At 36.4% G+C, this 21,698-nt stretch overlaps 1 protein-coding gene across 1 annotated transcript in view; it reads left to right on the forward strand.

Moving 5' to 3' along the window:
* The window catches only part of spoon (A-kinase anchor protein spoonbill), a 34,823-nt gene extending 14,983 nt beyond the window's left edge, over nt 1-19,840 (forward strand). Inside the window, exon 4 of the mRNA XM_017611510.1 lies at nt 18,852-19,840. Within this exon, the coding sequence (XP_017466999.1) occupies nt 18,852-18,920 (69 nt within the window). The 3' untranslated portion in view covers nt 18,921-19,840. The remainder of the gene's footprint in view (nt 1-18,851) is intronic.
* Nucleotides 19,841-21,698: the final 1,858 nt, after the last annotated feature.

Consider the following 21,698-nt stretch of genomic DNA (forward strand, 5'->3'; position numbering starts at 1 on the left):
TATTTTGTTAGCTCCAAAAAGTAATACGAAATTAAAATCATTGTTGTGTTCTACAAAAGATAAATGCGTTAGCATTGAAAAACCAGCTGTCTATATAGCTAATTGTGATTCTTGTCATTGTGTTTATGTAGGTCAAACTTGCCGGTGTTTAAAAATTAGATTAAAAGAACATTTAAATTATTTTTTTTTGTTTTGTTATTTTTTTGGCCTTTATAACAATTATATTCAACAATTTATATTGAGCTCGAGGCCGTTTTAAAAAAATTTGTTGAGAACATTTAAATAGTATAAAAAATATCGAAACATATAAAAGTGGCCTGGCAGAACATATTTTGTTGGAAAAGCATAAAATCAATGAAAATAACTTTAAACTAATCGCCTCTGAATTAAATCGCAACCGCGTATACATTTTAGAGTCTATGCACATTTATTTACATAGGAAAAACAATGTAAATCGCGACGTAGTTCCACATTTCTCTTCTCTATTCACTCTTCTTGATTTTGAAGTAAACTAGTATTGTATTTATGTATGTACATATGTATTGTATTTATGTATGTATTGGTCAACGCTTTTTCGTTCTTCCATTTGACGCTTTCACATCACATTTTTTGTTTTAGTTTTAGTTGAAATTCTGACTCTGTCTGAGGATGATGTCTATGAGACATCGAAACAATTGTAATCAAATTTAAATAAATTACTAAATGACTATAAGGTGTTTTCTTGTATTTCAATTCAATTGATTATATACATAAGTCATTTATTGCTCAAAATTCATCTTAAAATTAGACATTATTGTTATTTGTGATAAGGGAAGAAACACGTTTTTTTTTGTTTTTTTGAAAAAAATTTTAAAGAAAGAAAATATTTTGTTAGCTCCAAAAAGTAATACGAAATTAAAATCATTGTTGTGTTCTACAAAAGATAAATGCGTTAGCATTGAAAAACCAGGTGTCTATATAGCTAATTTTGATTCTTGTCATTGTGTTTATGTAGGTCGAACTTGCCGGTGTTTAAAAATTAGATTAAAAGAACATTTAAATAGTATAAAAAATATCGAACCATATAAAAGTGGCCTGGCAGAACATAGTTTGTTGTAAAAGCATAAAATCAATGAAAATAACTTTAAACTAATCGCCTCTGAATTAAATCGCAACCGCTTAAACATTTTAGAGTCTATGCACATTTATTTACATAGGAAAAACAATGTAAATCGCGACGTAGGCCACATTTCTCTTCTCTATTCACTCTTCTTGATTTTGAAGTAAACTAGTATTGTATTTATTTATGTATGTACATATGTATTATATTTATGTATGTATTGGTCAACGCTTTTTCGTTCTTCCATTTGACGCTGTCACATCACATTTTTTGTTTTAGTTTTAGTTGAAATTCTGACTCTGTCTGAGGATGATGTCTATGAGACATCGAAACAATTGTAATAAAATTTAAATAAATTACTAAATGACTATTATGTAGGTGTTTTCTTGTATTCCAATTCAATTGATTATATACAAATACCAATATTGTGATGTAGCGTTTATGAATTTCCGCAAAAAACCGCAGCTTTCTAGCTGCATTAGCTTTTTCTCAAATGCACTTCAAATAATAGATAAAAATGTGCAATTTTGGGTTATGAGGTATTACATATAGGACCACCTCTACAAAACCCAACGAAATGATTTCCACTTATGTTAGTACCTTTTCCAAACTTGGACTTATTTTTTTCCTCTTTCTACTACTTTTAAAATGCATGCCACAATTAAGACAGTCTACTATTTGGTGAGTTCGTACTGACATCACCTTCCCTTATTCCACCATGTAAATGATTCTTCAATTTCCAGTACCAGGCGTTCATGTGTGTAGAACAGCAAGTTTTCTATACGAAAACACTTGCTTGTAAAAAAAAATATAACCAAAATGATTTTGAATAATTTGAATGATCTTCATTCTTCCATTTGAAGGTAGAAAATTTAAAACGAAATGAATTTTCATAAATTACAAAATTCAGAACGCTGAGTGTTTACTATATAAAGTAGAATATCCAAATCTACTGTACTCTGTTTGGCTGGAAGTTTGAATCAACTCATGGAGAAGTCTATTATCTATTTTAAATTCACTGGTTATTGTTTGCAACTTTCTCTAACCAGACTTTTTCGGAATAAAATCTGCTTTTGTGTCTGCCGCATATATTCCATTTTAGAGTATCGTAACTCTTGAAATTGCCCTAAAGATTGTTGCAGCTTCTTTCTTATCGATGCAAGACAGCTGGTTTGTGGTTTGAAATATATTTTTCCACGTGGCTGAACTTGCTTTTCAATAATTAAGAAGGACTTTTAAATAATATTTTACACAAATCCCGATTTTTAATGGGCCTTGGCTCTCATCAAACGTTGAGCTAAAGAATTCAGAGATCCTTATGTCACGAAAGCTCTCTTCACCTCCCTAGTCAGGCCGATCTTAGAATACGGGTCCGTCGTATGGAACCCTAGATATCAAACGCATTCTGACAGACTCGAGTCGGTACCGAAACAATTCTTATTATTCGCATTAAACAATTTGCCTTGGGATTCGACATTAAATCTCCCACCGTACAAAAGCCGCTTGAAACGCATAAATTTGCCAACGCTTCACAGCCGTAGAGAGATGCTCGGGGTCTTGTTCATGATTAAGATCTTGAACGGGTTGGTCAATAGTCCCTTTTTACTAAACCAGATCACGTTTTTTATTCCTTCTAGACATTACAAGCCCATTAATCTAACTATTTGTAGAACAAATTTTGAAATGCATGATGCTTTTCGTTGCCTATGCCAGGACTTTAATAAGCATTACGATTATTTTGACACCTTTGACTCACTTTTTACCATTAAGAAAACCTTACTTGAGATTTTGAATAAATAACAAGTAAAGCCTTACATTGCACCTTATTCGTTCAGCTGGTGAACTGTATTTCACTGTTCAGTTTATGAGGTAACTGTGGTTGACTCGCACACTTTCCCGACTGCGCCACGGTTGTGTTGAGCATTTGTAAATTAAACTTTGAAATGCATGATGCTTTATCTGAATCGCTTTTTTGTAACTAAGTAAATTAATATCTTTAACCGGGAGCTATAAATTACACAATTTTTATGACTGCTTGGTACAATTTTAATCGGCTTCTTATATTTTCGCGACTGCGTAAGACAATACGAGCATGGATCGGAAACTCGGGCTTTCCGACCATGATCAACAGCTTGTCCACAGCGCGGAGCGGAAACTAGAGCTTTCTACCTGCCACACATTTATAGTAATGATTTCGGGAACATGGATCGGAAACTCGTTCTTTCCGACTGTGATCAACAGCTTGTCCACAGCGCGGAGCGGAAACTAGAGCTTTCCGCCTGCCACACATACAAAGTATTGACTTCGGGAACATGGATCGGAAACTCGGCTTTTTCGACCATGATCAACAGCTTGTCCATAGCGCGGAGTGGAAACTAGAGCTTTCCGCCCGCCGCACACAAAAGTAGACTTGAGACTGGGCCCCGCCAGCTACCAAACCTGCTATTTTATATTATTATTATTATTAAAAATCAATATGTATAATTAGTCTACTCTGTAATATATCACACCTATTTAAATATCTAAATGTTTTATTCTCATTTGTCTGCAAGAAAACAGTTTGTTTAGACCAAATAAATAAATTTTCGTTTTCTGTAAATGGGTTCCGTTAGAATAAAAGTCATCAGAATTGAGATCTCTTCCATTCAGTTGGAATTTTTCTTAAAACACCTCCACCTGATTACATCTTCTTCTTCTCGCTGTAACCGCCTAAGTGATTTTGGCCGAGTCCAAACCAGCACTCCGGTCATTTCTCTTCTGAGCCAACTGACGCCAATTGGAAATGCCAGGTGAAGCCAAGTCCTTCACCACCTGGTCTTTCCAACGCAGAGGAGGCCTTCCTCTGTTACCAGCATCGCGGCACGCGTTGAATACTTTCAGAGCAGGAGCGTTTCTGTCCATTCGAACGAACGACGGAGTCTATATCGTTGTAAAATTCATACAGCTCATCGTTAAATCGTCTTCGGTATTTGCCATCGCCAACGCGTAAAGGTTCGTAAATCTTTCGCAGAATTTTTCTCTCGAAAACTCCAAGAGCCGCTCATCAGATGTTTTCCATTCCTCCGCGCCATACGCCAGCACAGGCATGATGAGTGACTTATAGAGTGTGATCTTTGTACGACGAGAGAGGACTTTACTTCTCAATTGCCCACTCAGTCCAAAGTAGCACTTGTTCGCAATAGTGATTCTCTGTTGGATTTCACGTGATACATATTTTTGCTAAAATAACGGAAGACTGTTCCTGGCAAAAATTAATAAGTTCACATTAAAACATATCGACCCCTTTGCGTGAAATTATCGTATGCACAATTTTTTCCAAATTGACTTTTTGGTGCAAATTTGTTCTACTCCCTCAACACATCACCTGGTAAAATATTGTAGCTTAAATCCCTATAGTTGCGCCAAAAATTTACTGTATATTATATCGCATGTTACAATTCATTTTTTCTTGGGTCGAGATTATCGGGTGTGCCATAGAAGTGTTCTGAACGTAGTAAATAAAATTCATATAATTTTGAAATGTAGAAAAAAATGCACTCCTGTAAAATTTGGTTTCTGGCACATAAGATAATTTTGCGCAAAGGAGCCGATATTTTTCTTAAAAATACGCAAAGTGCCTGTGCAAATTTTTAAAGTTTACTTATCTTCTTATATATAAAGTAGTTGCAGAAGTGATGTAACACATTTACTCAAAAACCACTGGACCGATTTCGATGAAATTTTCAGTTTGTTAAAATGTATATGCGCATGTTTAAGTTATGTTTGTTTGCTGTCCGATATATAGATCCAGAGTTATGGTCAAAAATGTGAACACTACTTTTTACCCTTATAACGTCAAGTGGATAGATGTACAATGCAAAGAAAATCATCAGTTCTCCCCTGATTCCTATATTTCCATTTTATTAGACTGAGCCACAGCAAGGCGTGGCCGGGTACCTCTAGTGGTGCTCTTACGTTTTTGTGTTTTCCCGCGTAAAATAATTTAAAAATTTCCTCAAACTACTGATCTGCCGGTGTACCTGTGCGCTGTAAGTTTTTCGGGAGACTGCAAACACCTTTACTCACCTGATTTTGTATATTCCTGCTTAANTGTTCAGTTTATGAGGTAACTGTGGTTGACTCGCACACTTTCCCGACTGCGCCACGGTTGTGTTGAGCATTTGTAAATTAAACTTTGAAATGCATGATGCTTTATCTGAATCGCTTTTTTGTAACTAAGTAAATTAATATCTTTAACCGGGAGCTATAAATTACACAATTTTTATGACTGCTTGGTACAATTTTAATCGGCTTCTTATATTTTCGCGACTGCGTAAGACAATACGAGCATGGATCGGAAACTCGGGCTTTCCGACCATGATCAACAGCTTGTCCACAGCGCGGAGCGGAAACTAGAGCTTTCTACCTGCCACACATTTATAGTAATGATTTCGGGAACATGGATCGGAAACTCGTTCTTTCCGACTGTGATCAACAGCTTGTCCACAGCGCGGAGCGGAAACTAGAGCTTTCCGCCTGCCACACATACAAAGTATTGACTTCGGGAACATGGATCGGAAACTCGGCTTTTTCGACCATGATCAACAGCTTGTCCATAGCGCGGAGTGGAAACTAGAGCTTTCCGCCCGCCGCACACAAAAGTAGACTTGAGACTGGGCCCCGCCAGCTACCAAACCTGCTATTTTATATTATTATTATTATTAAAAATCAATATGTATAATTAGTCTACTCTGTAATATATCACACCTATTTAAATATCTAAATGTTTTATTCTCATTTGTCTGCAAGAAAACAGTTTGTTTAGACCAAATAAATAAATTTTCGTTTTCTGTAAATGGGTTCCGTTAGAATAAAAGTCATCAGAATTGAGATCTCTTCCATTCAGTTGGAATTTTTCTTAAAACACCACCTGATTACATCTTCTTCTTCTCGCTGTAACCGCCTAAGTGATTTTGGCCGAGTCCAAACCAGCACTCCGGTCATTTCTCTTCTGAGCCAACTGACGCCAATTGGAAATGCCAGGTGAAGCCAAGTCCTTCACCACCTGGTCTTTCCAACGCAGAGGAGGCCTTCCTCTGTTACCAGCATCGCGGCACGCGTTCAATACTTTCAGAGCAGGAGCGTTTCTGTCCATTCGAACGAACGACGGAGTCTATATCGTTGTAAAATTCATACAGCTCATCGTTAAATCGTCTTCGGTATTTGCCATCGCCAACGCGTAAAGGTTCGTAAATCTTTCGCAGAATTTTTCTCTCGAAAACTCCAAGAGCCGCTCATCAGATGTTTTCCATTCCTCCGCGCCATACGCCAGCACAGGCATGATGAGTGACTTATAGAGTGTGATCTTTGTACGACGAGAGAGGACTTTACTTCTCAATTGCCCACTCAGTCCAAAGTAGCACTTGTTCGCAATAGTGATTCTCTGTTGGATTTCACGTGATACATATTTTTGCTAAAATAACGGAAGACTGTTCCTGGCAAAAATTAATAAGTTCACATTAAAACATATCGACCCCTTTGCGTGAAATTATCGTATGCACAATTTTTTCCAAATTGACTTTTTGGTGCAAATTTGTTCTACTCCCTCAACACATCACCTGGTAAAATATTGTAGCTTAAATCCCTATAGTTGCGCCAAAAATTTACTGTATATTATATCGCATGTTACAATTCATTTTTTCTTGGGTCGAGATTATCGGGTGTGCCATAGAAGTGTTCTGAACGTAGTAAATAAAATTCATATAATTTTGAAATGTAGAAAAAAATGCACTCCTGTAAAATTTGGTTTCTGGCACATAAGATAATTTTGCGCAAAGGAGCCGATATTTTTCTTAAAAATACGCAAAGTGCCTGTGCAAATTTTTAAAGTTTACTTATCTTCTTATATATAAAGTAGTTGCAGAAGTGATGTAACACATTTACTCAAAAACCACTGGACCGATTTCGATGAAATTTTCAGTTTGTTAAAATGTATATGCGCATGTTTAAGTTATGTTTGTTTGCTGTCCGATATATAGATCCAGAGTTATGGTCAAAAATGTGAACACTACTTTTTACCCTTATAACGTCAAGTGGATAGATGTACAATGCAAAGAAAATCATCAGTTCTCCCCTGATTCCTATATTTCCATTTTATTAGACTGAGCCACAGCAAGGCGTGGCCGGGTACCTCTAGTGGTGCTCTTACGTTTTTGTGTTTTCCCGCGTAAAATAATTTAAAAATTTCCTCAAACTACTGATCTGCCGGTGTACCTGTGCGCTGTAAGTTTTTCGGGAGACTGCAAACACCTTTACTCACCTGATTTTGTATATTCCTGCTTAATAAGTAAACAAACAAATAACAAGCAAACAAACATGTCAATAACACGCAAAAACTCAGCAAGAAAACCGGCTACCCCCCCTAAAACTCCTCTCACACCGGCATCAGCCGCATTTGAGAGGATGGAGAAGAAACTGGAGGTGCAGAGGGACTCAATTATCGAGCAGTTGACAGCGGTTATGATGAGATCAGAAGAGAGAGTAATGGAGAAGATCAGTGAGCTGGCCGCCGATACGGCAAATTTAAAGCTATCCATTGCAGCTATTGACAAACGTGTGGCTGCAGTTGAGAGCACATGCACTGAAGTTCTCAATCTTCGCAATGAACTGGCTGCTGCTCAGACTCAGCTCAGCGCTCTCGNTAGTCAACGGGATTCCTCAGGCAGCCGGTGAGTGTTTGCCTGAACTTTTTGCAAAGATTTGCAGTGCAACTCAGCATAAACCCCCGCCTGTGCGAGATGCTTTTCGACTAAAAAGCGTAAAAAGTAATGGGCAAAAAAGCAGTGGAAACTGTCCCATTGTTGTAAAGTTGTTCTCTTCACATGATCGAAATCAGCTCATGAAATCTATTGCGGTCTTCTGCAGATCCAAAAAGAGATCGCTTGCNAACCCCCGCCTGTGCGAGATGCTTTTCGACTAAAAAGCGTAAAAAGTAATGGGCAAAAAAGCAGAGACAACTGTCCCATTGTTGTAAAGTTGTTCTCTTCACACAATCGAAATCAGCTCATGAAATCCATTGCGGTCTTCTGCAGATCCAAAAAGAGATCGCTTGCGCTCTCTGATATTGAGTTGTCGGGCTATGGGTCAATATTAGTACATGAGAGTCTGCCGAAAAAATTGCGAGATGTGATGTCGTATGCTTCGGAGCTCAGGCGGAAGAAACAACTGGCGTCAGTGTTCTCTTGTCAGNTATTTTTGTGAGACTAAAACCAAGAGCCCATACTGGTGAGCAGCATAGCCGAGATTAACGCTATTTTCAACAGTACGCGGAAGTAAAAATATATGTGTATTCAATGTTCACCGAAAATGTGTACTTTCTATTTAACTTAGTTTTTACTAGCCTAGAAGTTAAGTTATATTTATGTTCTTTTCTCCTTCTCGCTGTACCAAATTCTATTTGTTTAATATTTCCTTATTTTTTGTTTCTACATGTAAACCTTGATTCTTCTCATTTAATTCTGTTTCCATATTTACTCACGTTTATAGCAATCGTTAACATTTGTGCGTTAAAGTTCTTCCTTGTGTTATATGCCTTTTGTGGTTGCTTTTGTCCATCTCAGTGTTATGGACTTAAACCCCTATAGGAAATCCGCCTCCTGCATTGACGAAAGCCACAAGATTTTAATTGATATTTTGTGTAAGCAATATAATGGCCTCAAAGTGGTGCACTTCAATGCAGGAAGCCTTAACGGTGACAAACTGGATTATATTAGGGATATTTTTGGGAAATCTGACATTGATGTTATTTGCATATCGGAAACGTGGTTTAATCCTGACATCTCCGACTTTTACTCCAAGGAAACAACCTTTTATCCCCATTGCAATCAGGATTTAAACCCAAGCATAGCTGTTCTACGGCTATGCTAAAAATACTTGACGACATAAGAATACAGTTTGACAACGGTGACTTAACCCTTCTTTGCTTCCTTGATTTTTCTAAGGCTTTGACTTAGTAAATCACGACCTACTTTGTGCAAAGCTCAAATATTACTTTGGTTTTTCTGAAAGCTCTGTTAAACTTATGACTAGCTACCTCGTGGGAAGAACCCAAAAAGTGAAGTGTAAAGATATCTCCTCCAATTTATGTGTTGTTGATTCCGTTGTTCCGCAAGGATCCGTGCTTGGTCCCCTTTTGTTTAGTCTTTTTGTTAATGATGTATTCTATGTGTGTCAGTATGTCCATATTCATGCTTATGCTGACGACATTCAATTGTATTTGTCTAGCCGTGTTGGTCTTGTTGAGTATATCTGTTGTAAAATAAATATTGACTTGTCTGCAATTTCGCAATGGGCGCGTGATAATTTTCTTTGCTTAAATGCTGCAAAGTCATATGTGTTACCTGTTAGTAATAGTGAAGTATATGTAGAAGATATTCCAAAACTTTTTGTTGGTAATAGTGTCCTTGAATTTACTAACAAAATTCGAAATTTAGGCTTCGTCGTTAATTCAAAGTTGAGCTGTTCTGACCATATAAATAAAGCTGTGAGTAATGTGTATTCTGTTTTACGTAGATTGAGAATGTTAGCGTCATTTACGCCTTTGGAGACTCGAAGAAAGCTAGCTATTCAACTCATAGTACCACACATAACGTACTCTGAGCTTGTATATAGCAAGCTTGATTCCATTTCGCATCACAAAATTGATGTTGCGTTTAATAATGTTACGCGTTGTGTTTTTGGCCTCAAAAAATATGACCATATCTCCTTCTGGAGAAACAAAATTCTTGGATGCAGCATCTTTGAATTCTCGCAGCAAGAAACTGTGTATATATGTACACACTTATTGAATTCAAAACACCGAAATACCTTTACGAAAAGTTAAAATTAACTAAGTCTTGCAGGCACACAAATCTTATAATCCCTAAATATTCCTATTTGTCTTCCTCGAGGCTGTTTTTCGTCAATGCGGTGAGGCTTTGGAATTCTGTTCCTGATAGTGTTAGGTCTGCGATGGATAGGGGCAACTACGGGAGGATAATACATGAATACTTTAGTTCTATGAGATAAATGTGATTGCAACTCAGCTTTTTTCTCCTCTCTCCTTATTTTTTTCTTTCTCTTTTATACTTAATTGTTGTGTAATTACTATTATTTGATGTTAAGTTTTAATATTAAATTGAAGAATGATTTTTTGTTCTTAAATTTAAATTTATTGTTATCTCTTATTTGTTTTATGTTAGGGTTAAGATTCTAATTTTGTAAATTAATGCGCGCTGATGTATTATAAAAGACTGAATAGTCTTAAAAATACCACCAAATTTCTTAGTTAAATAAAATAAAAATAAATAAAATGTTTATTTATTTATTTTTAAGAATTTTCAATTAAAATACAGTTCTTTCTCTAACAAAACCCATATAAACCCAAGTTTGACAATTTGTATAAAACTACAAAAAAGTGCAACAAATTTTCACCTAAATTTCAAACTTTTTTCTCAACCCGCAACACCTTCCGCGAAAAAAATTCTAAAAAGTCAACAGTAATTTTAGCCACTTGAAACGTACACATTATTAGTCTAAAATTAAATGCGCTATAAAACTGTGTACTCAAAAAAATTCGGGAGCTTCTGAAAAAAAGTTTAAAATTTAGGTGAAAATTTGTTGCACTTTTTTGTAGTTTTATACAAATTTTTAAACTTGGGTTTATATGGGTTTTGTTAGAGAAAGAACTGTGTTTTAATTGAAAATTCTTAAAAATAAATAAATAAACATAAGTGACAAACAATTTTATTTTGAAATGGCGTGCTATAGATATGACCGATACTGTATGTATATAAACCCTTGCGGTTATAACTAAAAAAGACTCAGAGAAAGAACCTTGCGCATTTTGGGGAAAAGACGAATTGAAAAATTCTCCATGAAAACAATTTGTTTACTGCAAGTTATTCCTTATATCTCAGAAACCAATGAAATTATGTAATGATGAAAAGTTATAAAACGATCAACACACATTGCTTCATCAGTATAGTTCCTCTAAACTAATAGTTATCTTAAACATTATAAAACGCCTTTTAATAACACATGAACTCGCTTTCGATATATGTAGCAAAAAAAAAGTTTTATGACTGAAAAGTTACCTTTGAGCTGTTGTACGCGGCAACTAGAAGTAGTTAGGAACCCAATGTTTATACACGATATTTTATGCTTTGTTATGACTCTGCTGGTATATATTTTTTATGTTAAATACCAACTTTCGAAAACCGAGTTTTGAGCATCGCCCTCTATGAAGCGCCCCATTGTGTAGCGGTGAGGTTCAGGTAGCCATCGGGAAGCAAAAGCCTCCACAACAATAGTTCCCGACGGAATATGCATACTGAAGCAGACTACAGCTTAGAATTNGCGAGTTTTGAGCATCGCCCTCTATGAAGCGCCCCATTGTGTAGCGGTGAGGTTCAGGTAGCCATCGGGAAGCAAAAGCCTCCACAAAATAGTTCCCGACGGAATATGCATACTGAAGCAGACTACAGCTTAGAATTCCGTACAAATTCCGACGGTGAATAACACGAAAATTCTCTGAAGTAATCTTCGTTAGTCTGCTCTTCTCGACGCATACGACCAGAATTCTCATTAAAGTACAGATCCCCAAAGATATCTTAAAGGTGCTATCCGGCAGCACCTGGAGCACAGTTAATGGAACATTGCTGGCAACATAGAAGGCAGCTTAGATTATATTAGATTTAGAGGAGGGAGCAGGTCACCTAGTTACCGCGACCGAAACGATCTATTGTAACAAACCTCTATTCAACTAAAGGTCATCTTTGATCTACGTACTGTTAATAAACCTCGCGCGGTCCTTTGGCTGAATGCCATTTAGGTCAAGTGCTTCTAGGTACGGTGATCCTAGGAAGCGAAGTCTGGTCCTGGTAAGGACTTCACAGTGGTACATAATGTGCTCTGCTGTTTCCTGTTCTTCGTTGCACAACCTTACACTGGTCAGAGTTGACAACTCCTATGTTTGACAAGTGATTCATTACCCTACAGTGGTCAGTGTAACAATTCTTACTTCACGCCTCCTGAGGTGAAGGAGTTCTTCGGCTCTCTTTGCTGATATATCCGGAATGAAGGACTTGGCCTGTCTGTTACCGTATTTGTCCAGTAATGTTGTGCTTCGTTCTTCATCCAGATATAGTATAGTTCCGCCTAACGGTGCTCCATGGCAGACCGGTAAAGGGCCTATGAATCCCTGTGCAGCCCCTTTTCTGGCGAGAATATCTACCACTTCATTGCCCATGACTCCACTGTGTCCCGGTACCCATATGAGGTATACCCGGTTCCTGGAGGCGATCAGTATTGAAAGTTGAAGACAGTCCCACACCAGCTTTGAGGTGACCTCGCGCGCTTTAAGAGCGAGGAGCGCCGCTCTGCTGTCCGAGTGTATGAGTGTATGAGATGTGTTGATAAACTCCTGCTCCGACGCGGTGGTCCGTCTTTGAGCCGTCAGTATACCAGATGTGGCTGTCCTCTCGGGGTTTAGGTCGTTCGTTGTCCCAGTTATTCCTGTCGGGGGAAAAAGATCTTGAAGTTATGAGAGAAGTTAAACCTCGGAAGGCACAGGTCCACAAAGCTTATGCGCAACCCATCTTCTTGTTCTATAACCCTGAGGGTGGAAGGGTGTACATACTTCTTGTCCTCTACCCTGTCCCCTGAGATGAGCCTTGCTGTAAACAGCAGATGCTCTTTCTTGATTACAATGTGTAGGGGAGGCAGGTCAAGAAGCACCTCGAGAGCCGCCGTTGGTGCTGTTCTCATCGCGCCAGTGATACCCACGCAGGACAGTCTGTAGTTTGCTGAGCTTGGCCTGTGTCGACTTCACCTCCGCCTTCTTCCACCAGACGGGTGCCGCTTAGGTGAGAACGGTTTTGGAGATGGCATCATACATCCACCTCGCCAGTTTAGGTCTGATGCCCCAGTTCCGTCCCATAAGTTTCCGGCAGGTCCAGATATATGCCCTGGCCTTTTGAATAGTTTTATCTTGATGTGGATTCCATGAGAGCTTGTCATCAAGGATAACTCCTAGATATTTGACCTCTTTGGAGAAGTGTATCTTTTCACCTTGAAGGAATGGTTCTACTTATTTGTCCCTTTTCCTTTTCCTGGAGAAAATGAGTATGACCCATTTTTACTACACCAATTGGCGACTATGTTCAGAGCATTCTGTAGGAGGTTGGAGATGGTATCTTCGAACCTACCTCTGATTAGGATGACAATGTCACCCGCATAGCCCTGAACGTCGAAGCCTTTTTCGCTAAGAAGGCAGAGTAGTTCATCTACTATGATGGACCATAGCAGAGGGGAGATCACTCACTTCGTAGCTAAGAATCTGACCCCCTCCTGTCCTAGAGTGGATGTAATGGTTTTGGATTTAAGGACGTTTGCTATGCAGTGACATGTGGTTTGATCAACTCCTCTGCGCCGGACGCAATTGTCTATTAGAGAGTGTTCCGTGTTGTCGAAAGCGCCCTCCACATCCAAGAACCAACCCACCGCCACCTCTTTGTCCTCCAGGGACTTTTCAATTTTCCTTGTTAGATTCTGAAGAGCGTGGATAGTAGATCTTCCTGGAAGATAGGCATATTGGTGTCTGTGCAAAGTGTTCCTGGTAAGGAAACTATCCTTGATATGGCTGTATACGATTCTTTCCATTGTTCTTAGTAGGAAGGACGTAAGACTAATGGGTCGGTATGACTTTGGTTGGTCTGCGCCACTACAATGGCAGGAAGTGACGGTCCGCTACATTCCAAAGGTGGGGGACCCCCACGCGAAACATGCTCTGAAAAGTGGTATTAGGAGGGTAGTAAGCGGGGAAGTCCCTTTTGAAGATGACCTGGGAAAATGCCATCTGCTTAAGGTGAAGGGCGCTGAGGCAGATATAGCCCATCTTATTCTATCCTCGTCGAACAGGCCTTTGGCTATTCTCCAATCCTCTGCGCAGGGGCGTTTTATCCCAGCCCTCGTGTGGATTGTTCTGGTTGTGCTCAGTGGCAAACAGTCAGGAAAATGCACCTCGGCTAGCAAGTTAAGGGATTCCATGCAGCTGTTCGTGAAGGATCTGTCGGGTCTTTTCAGGAGCCCTAACTCATTAGTGTGCGTCTTTGCGAGGACTCTGTGGATTCTTGCGCTTCCCGTAAGGTCCTTGATCCCTGTACAGAAAATAGTCCATAAGTTCCTCTTTGCACATCTAATCCCTTTATTGTACTCGATGAGGGCAATTTTATAGGTTTCCCATTCACCGGTTAATTTAGCTCTGTTAAAGAGCTTCCGGGTCTTTGCCCTAAGTTTGGTCATTTTTTTATTCCACCATGGAGTCTGTCTGTTAAGCCTAGTGACTTGTGGATTCATGGTAGGAATTCACAATGGCTGATGTCAGATCTGAGCAGCTAAGTTCAAGATCGACTAAGTTATTTACCTTTCGCTTGCACCCTTTCAGGCCGTCCTGCAGAAGTGCATCTTATAGATTCCAGTCTGTGGTTCTTGGTCTTCTGTAGGTGGTTGCAGTTGTTAATGTGGTTTCTATTTCAAAACGGATGTGCATGTGATCTGATAAAGAAATTTCTCTGGGCTTTTTCCATTTTCTGACGAAATTACTGATAAAAGGAGTGAATAGAGTGAGATCTAGAACCTCTTCCCGTATACTGTTCCTAAAAGTGGGGGAGTTACCTACGTTTAAAATTTCTAACCTATTAAGGCTAATAAATTCAAGTAAGTACTCACCTCTTTGATTTATGTTACTGCTGCCCCATATGGCATTGTGTGCATTAGCGTCACATCCCACGATGAGTTGCAGTTTATGTCTGCCACAATACTCCACTAGTCCCTGTAGTGGCAGAAACTCGAAATCTCTCTACAAGGCAATTGCCTGGTCCGGTTCTAAAGTATGCAGCGCCTTTGTGGTCGCCGGGTACTAGTAGGACGCAGTGGACGAAGCTACAGACTTGCCAAAACGCAGAACTACGGACAGCAACCGGATTTCTTCTGATGTCGCAACAACATCATCTGTAGGACGAGGCTCAAATACTTCCCGTTAGGGAGCACAACATAATGCTCTGCAAGCAATTCCTAGTAGGGTGCTAACGACGTGGGCACCCGAACAGACACTTGCTTGCGCAAAGGTACGTCAGAAGGCATCAATATGAACTGACGGACGAAGTTCAGCGGTTCATAAAGCAACTTCTGGACCCGACAGCATACCTCCAGACCCTAAGCCGCATTTATAGGGAACTAGTATTGACCTACACTGACTCCTGACCTGTGAATGCCGTTACATACAAACGTTGCCAAATGACCAGTATTTGCCGGGACGTCCCGTATTTTGCATTAAATTTGAAATGTTCCGCCGCGGTAAGATTTCCCCGTATTTTCGACAATTTTATTATTCTTTTCAACCTGTAAACTTCTACTCAACATGGTCATGGTTTAACGCGGCTATTGGGAGTAGGTCATTAGCAAGCAGTATTGCATGCAACTCTGTAAGAGAAATATAGCTAAAGATTACCGTTGATTTTTTACAATTTTTTTTTGTGGTGGGTGTTGCGAATTTTCTTCCATATACAAAACTGAATTTTATATCGAAGAAAATGCGCAACACCCTCAAAAAAAATCTAAAAAATAAATTGTAATTTTTAGCGACTTGAAACTTGCACTTTATTGTTCTGAAACTGTATAGGATATAAACCCGCATACTCGAAATCTTTCAAGGAAATCTAAGTTAAAATATCAAAATTTTTATGAAATTTTTTCAAGTTTAATTTTTGTGATCTTGTTGCATGATTTGAAACTTTTATTTATGTGGTATGTGCAGGGATCGAAAATAATAGTTATTTTCAATAAGTCAGTTGGAAAGAATAGGTCTTTTTAACATTTGTGTATAACAAGCATTGTTAGCCAAGGAATGTTAATCCTATATGATTAATTTTTTTTTTTACTTTTTTCAAAAAGGTCGCCAATTAACCGTTATTTTTTCAGTCAAAAGTAAAAGTTAAAACTTGACTTGTTTTTTCAGTCAAATATAAAAGCTAAACTTTGACTTTTATTTTTTCGGTCAATTATAAAAGTTAATCTGACTTTTATTTTTTCGGTCAAAATAGCAGTTTACATATTCACAATACAATATGCTTTAATAAAAAATGCACATCCTTTCAATTGCAGTTTCCTTATCTTCTGTAAATACATATACTGAGTTTCTTTAATTTAGGCTTTACGGGAATGATTCGGAATTTAATTTAATAAATAGTATAGCTGCCAAGCTCTGCTCCGGCAAATTGTATCGCAAATAGAAAAAATAAAAGTCAATTTGTAACTTTTATTATTGACTGAAAACATATCGGTGAAGAAATAACGATTATTTTTTGACTTGTTTGAAAAGTGCATAACCGTTACGACCCTGGGTATGTGATATAGAACGACCCATATTTTAAATGAAAATTATTAACAATAAATAAANTTTGTAACTTTTATTATTGACTGAAAACATATCGGTGAAAAAATAACGATTATTTTTTGACTTGTTTGAAAAGTGCATAACCGTTACGACNGTCAATTTGTAACTTTTATTATTGACTGAAAACATATCGGTGAAGAAATAACGATTATTTTTTGACTTGTTTGAAAAGTGCATAACCGTTACGACCCTGGGTATGTGATATAGAACGACCCATATTTTAAATGAAAATTATTAACAATAAATAAATAAAGATAAGTTGCCAACAGCATCATTTTGCATCTTGCTGCTATTATTTTGACCGGAACTGTATCCCTTACTTTGATTTTATGGGTTTGTCAATTATATGTTTACGTGCATACATGGTTTTGTATAAATTAAAAAGTGTTGCCATGAAATAAACGAAATTTATCATAAGATTATAACTAATCTGAGCATTACTTCGTTGAAATGGATCACCTTTGTTAATATATGGTTCGTAGCGGGCTTTTAAAGCAAATCCTTTATTTCTCATTTGTCCCGTTAAATTTTTGTAAATCCCGTATTTTTTGGGACAAATTATGCATTTGTCCCGTATGGCTGAAAAAAAAATCTGGCAACACTAATACATACATACATTTAAAGATTTAGATGTAGTAGACAACATACCCAAAAATGTATGGATCTATTAGATAAACAACAGGGTTTAAACTGGATTTGTATATAAAATTATTCTGGAACTTGCTTTGATTTAATACAAAGCTTAACATAAGTATTGATTGCATATTTTTTGCATATCAAAACTTCGTAGAATTTCGATGTCTAGTTATCTGATAAAAGCTTTGCATGCTAGTATATATTTATTATTCCACAAACTGTTAATTTCTATTTTCTCATCATTTTTACCTGACTTGTAGGTAGGGTAGTCTGGCAATGATTACGCTTTGTAATTATTAGTACCAAGGAATGAAACTGAATCAAAATAATGTTCCAGTTTCTGTTTCGGTTTTGAAAAGTGTTTCGGTTTCGGCTTTGAAAAAAAAATTATATGAAAACAAGTTTGACAAAAAACATTATTTATTTAATAAATGGCTTTCAAGGTTTGTAAAATTTATTTTGCCGCATTAAACATTGTGGTAAAAAAAATGTATGTTTAATAAAATATGAATACAAGAAATAAAGACAACCCCTACGTTTGGCAATGAAGTGGAAGTTTTAAGCTGCTAAAAAATTGCGTTGATTTTAGGCGATTTTATGTATGTTCGACAATTTTTTTGTATGGAAAAGGTGCGTAATACATTCAGAATAAAAATTATCAAAAGGCAACGCGATTTTTTAGGAACTTCAAACTTGCTCTTTATTCTACTAAAATTTAATGGGCTATACAACTGCATACTCAAAAATCTGATTAATTTTTTAATGCAATTTTGCAGAAGTTCTATAAATTTTGCACAAAGTTTGAAATATGAATTTATATGGTTTTGGTTAGATTAAGAGCTAAACTTTTATAAAAAAATAATAAATATTAAATAAACAGAAGAAAAACAGGAAAAAGATGTTTAAATCTCGTGTCCATATTTATTTTTCCACCACTGTAAACAAACTATATGTCGAAAAATAGGCTTTTTACAACTTGACCCTCGACTTGATATCATTTCAAGTCACAACTTGATATTGCAGGTAATTTTTATAGTTTTCTCGAAATCGATTGGAGCCGGTTCCTGTACCTTAAACGATTTCGGTTTCGCTCTTTTTCAGGTCAAAATAACAGGTTTAAACGGTTACGGTTTTGGTATCATTCCTTGATTAGTACTATTTAATGATAGTTTATTGCAACTCATGGTGATTTCGTTTCTACCAAAAAATGTCGCCTTTTGATTGCCCCTTCCTCTTTTCGTGTTCGGTTCTAAATTAGAGGCAAATGGTGAGAAAATTTTGTGTTCTTTCTTAAAATGACGCACTTTTATAAGGTAAACAAGGCACATTCTGTGCCCTTTGAAGATTTGTCAGGGGAGATGGTTGCTCTGAAAATCAGATGGTTGTTTAAAAAAATGAAATGCGTGATCTAAACACGGACAAGAAGGCAAGAAACATGCCCTTTTACAGGGTTGAGTGTAACCTCAAACACAGTTTGCACCGGGGAAGGGCAACATTTTTTGGAAGAAACGAAATCACCATAATACACTTGCTTTATTAGATTCTTACAAAATCTCTTTGGTAACTCATAGCTATTAAAATAATAGATGTGCTAATTAAGGAATGAACGTTTTATTCAAATATTGTTTTTTAATTTCTTTGCAGAATGTCATCTTCATTAACAAAGAGCTTGTGGCTAGGAATCTAGCGAAATGGGTTGAACTACGAGACTGATTCAAGCGAGTGGAAGGTGTTTGTTAAAACGAATAGCACAGAAGCTGCAACTATCATCTAAATCATTTTTAAATATTTAACAGAACAAAAATCGCTCTATCAATTTAGAAATAGTAAATGTATTTCACTAGGTAAGTTATCATTCGCAATAGGATATAAAAGAGATCAACAGTTAGATTTGGGAAGATTAGGGGTCATTGTAGCATTTTGCGATACTTTGTCTTGTACGCAATAGTCATTTGTGTCGAGAATAAACCTGTTGTATATATAGAAGCAAATTAAAAATTCGACTATAATGAGGTGAGAATACATATAAATAGTATGTATTACAATAGCAAGCAATAGAAGGCTCGTATTAATTCTGCCGGACAAAAGGTTTACTATAATAACTTGTATATATAATATGCATATTAAATGTTATTTCAATATATAGTATATTTTTATGCCTCTTATTGATGCAAAAATACCATATGTTAAAATATATATACCTACGTATATTTTTTTACCAAGCATAGAGAGAGGTGAGGAAAAAATCTAATGTTTTTTTTTTGTATAAATTGCGTAAAGGCATTTTGATGTAAGTTTGTGAAAGAAATTTTACAGAATTTACATACCTAATGTCTAAGCCTGTAACGTTGAATTAAACTCTATTATACTGAGAGCAACTTTTCCTGAGCCTTTAACCTTTGATTTGTATGACCATATTTTGTTTGAAATTCGCTTAAATAACCTAATATGCTGACTGCCTTTTACCACATTATTATACTCGAGTTTATGGGGTTCCATTCTGATTGAGAATGCATCAAAATGCCTCCTGTGTTTATTATACCAATTTATACTTAAATACATTTAAAACAACATTTTACAAAGCATAATAGTGTTAGGTGTCCATAAGTAACACTCTAGGCCTTTTAAGTAGATGTAAGTAGTATGCTATATGTTTATAAGTCTTCGTTCAGTTATTCTCAAATAACGTAATATTTATTTTGCACTTATGTTATGGCTAACCGGCACGTTTTTACCAGATTGAAACCTATTACCCCTAGCGTTAATTATTGTATGATTTCATCCAGCTTAGTTTTAATTATAAATTAATAGATTTACATGTACTCTTAAAGTGATTTAATTGAACGTTATAATACTGAAAAATACAAATGGAGTAAACATACAATAAAAACAATGGAGTTTTAACATGCTGAATCTAATAAAACGATTTAATCATCGTTCTAACTGCAACTGACGCCAATTACATGTCAAGAGATGCAGAGTAACAAGCCTTGTGATTATTGTATCTTACGTATAATTCTTCAACCCTATTTTATGCATTGAAACAAAAGGCAGAAGAAAGTTGGGCATTGTAGCTCAAGTGTAAATTTACTGTATAAGAACATGTTATGAAGATTGAAGAAGAGTTCATCAAGAAGTCGCGATAAAAACTAAGGTGACTCAAAGATAAACATAAATAAAGAAAACGTTATTAAATCGTTAAATGATGTGTTTTTTTTTATTGATCTGAAGTTCGAGACTGGAAATTCTAGGATAGGTATACCTAATTCTGTTTGCACGGTTTTGTTTTAACACGGATAACAAAAAAAAAAAAAATTGATTCCGGTAATGATTGACACGATTTCATTCGATTTAGAACGATTAAAAAAATCTGTTTAATTCAAATTTCGGAGAAAAATATTTTTTGGTGACATTATGAGTTGCGAGCGAATGAATCTCTATGGATAGGTGGTCTGATGGGAGTGTTAGCATAGGGCGCGTTCAGAAACTATAATTGATGGAAATGTCCAATATACGCAACCACAGTTAAATGCCGAATTGGAACTTAGTCAGAGGTGTTAAAGAATGCAGTCTTCGTGACTTTAAATCGTTTCACTCACATTCACTGACTAACACTTTAACTGCAGCCAATCAATCACATGTCTGACTAAAGACTGCAAAATTGAAGTCATTCATTCGTCTTCTCTGTTATTCATGACTAATTATTCATTTTTGCAGTCTGAGGTGAATAATGAAAATCTAAAGCAATCTTTGCGTACACTTTTCATAGAATTATGAGTACACAAAAAGCTTAATTAAAACTCCAGTAGTATATAAAATATTGGGAAAATGTAAATGAATTCCAGTAACTTCCAATGAAATAAATTTGTATTTATTATATGTACTTAATCTGTACATATTATGTAAATGAAAAAAAAAAAAAAAAGTGCATGCCAACATGTTTCCAAAAAAATTAATAATGATCCTTGAAACTTAATTATACGTCTCCGTTAACTTTCAGCAACAGCAATTTTTCGAAAGTGTTGTCAGAAAGCGTTCCACGGCGTGGGGTATTCAGTAATGAAGCAAACGAAAAAAGTCTTTCTAATGCGGTCGAAGATGGCAAGGTGTGTAGTATTTAAGGTACGCTTTTTTAATAATCGGGTCCGGTTAAGCATAGTAATTTCTGTAGATTTGTCTACCATATATATATATATAGGGTTTTCACTGACAGTACCTTTTGTTTTCATGAAGAAATAAACCAAAACTGGAACGTGTTTTCGGTCCCTGAAAAAATTCAAAGTACTGCAAAAGAATGCATTCCAATGGCTGAAATCAAGTGACTAACAAGAAATGAATAAAAGAGTGATTTATGAATCATAAATCAAAAAAAAAAAAAGAATAAAGACTAATTTTTTTTATTCTTAGTCAGGACTAACAAAAAATGATTGCAATCACTCGGGACTTCAATCAAATGAATAATTTAGTTAAAAATGATTGCATTCTTTAACA

Source organism: Rhagoletis zephyria, unplaced genomic scaffold (assembly GCF_001687245.7).
Source record: "Rhagoletis zephyria isolate East Lansing unplaced genomic scaffold, Rhagoletis_zephyria_1.1 Rzeph_scaffold_00415, whole genome shotgun sequence".
In the NCBI taxonomy this organism is placed as follows: Eukaryota; Metazoa; Arthropoda; class Insecta; order Diptera; family Tephritidae; genus Rhagoletis; species Rhagoletis zephyria.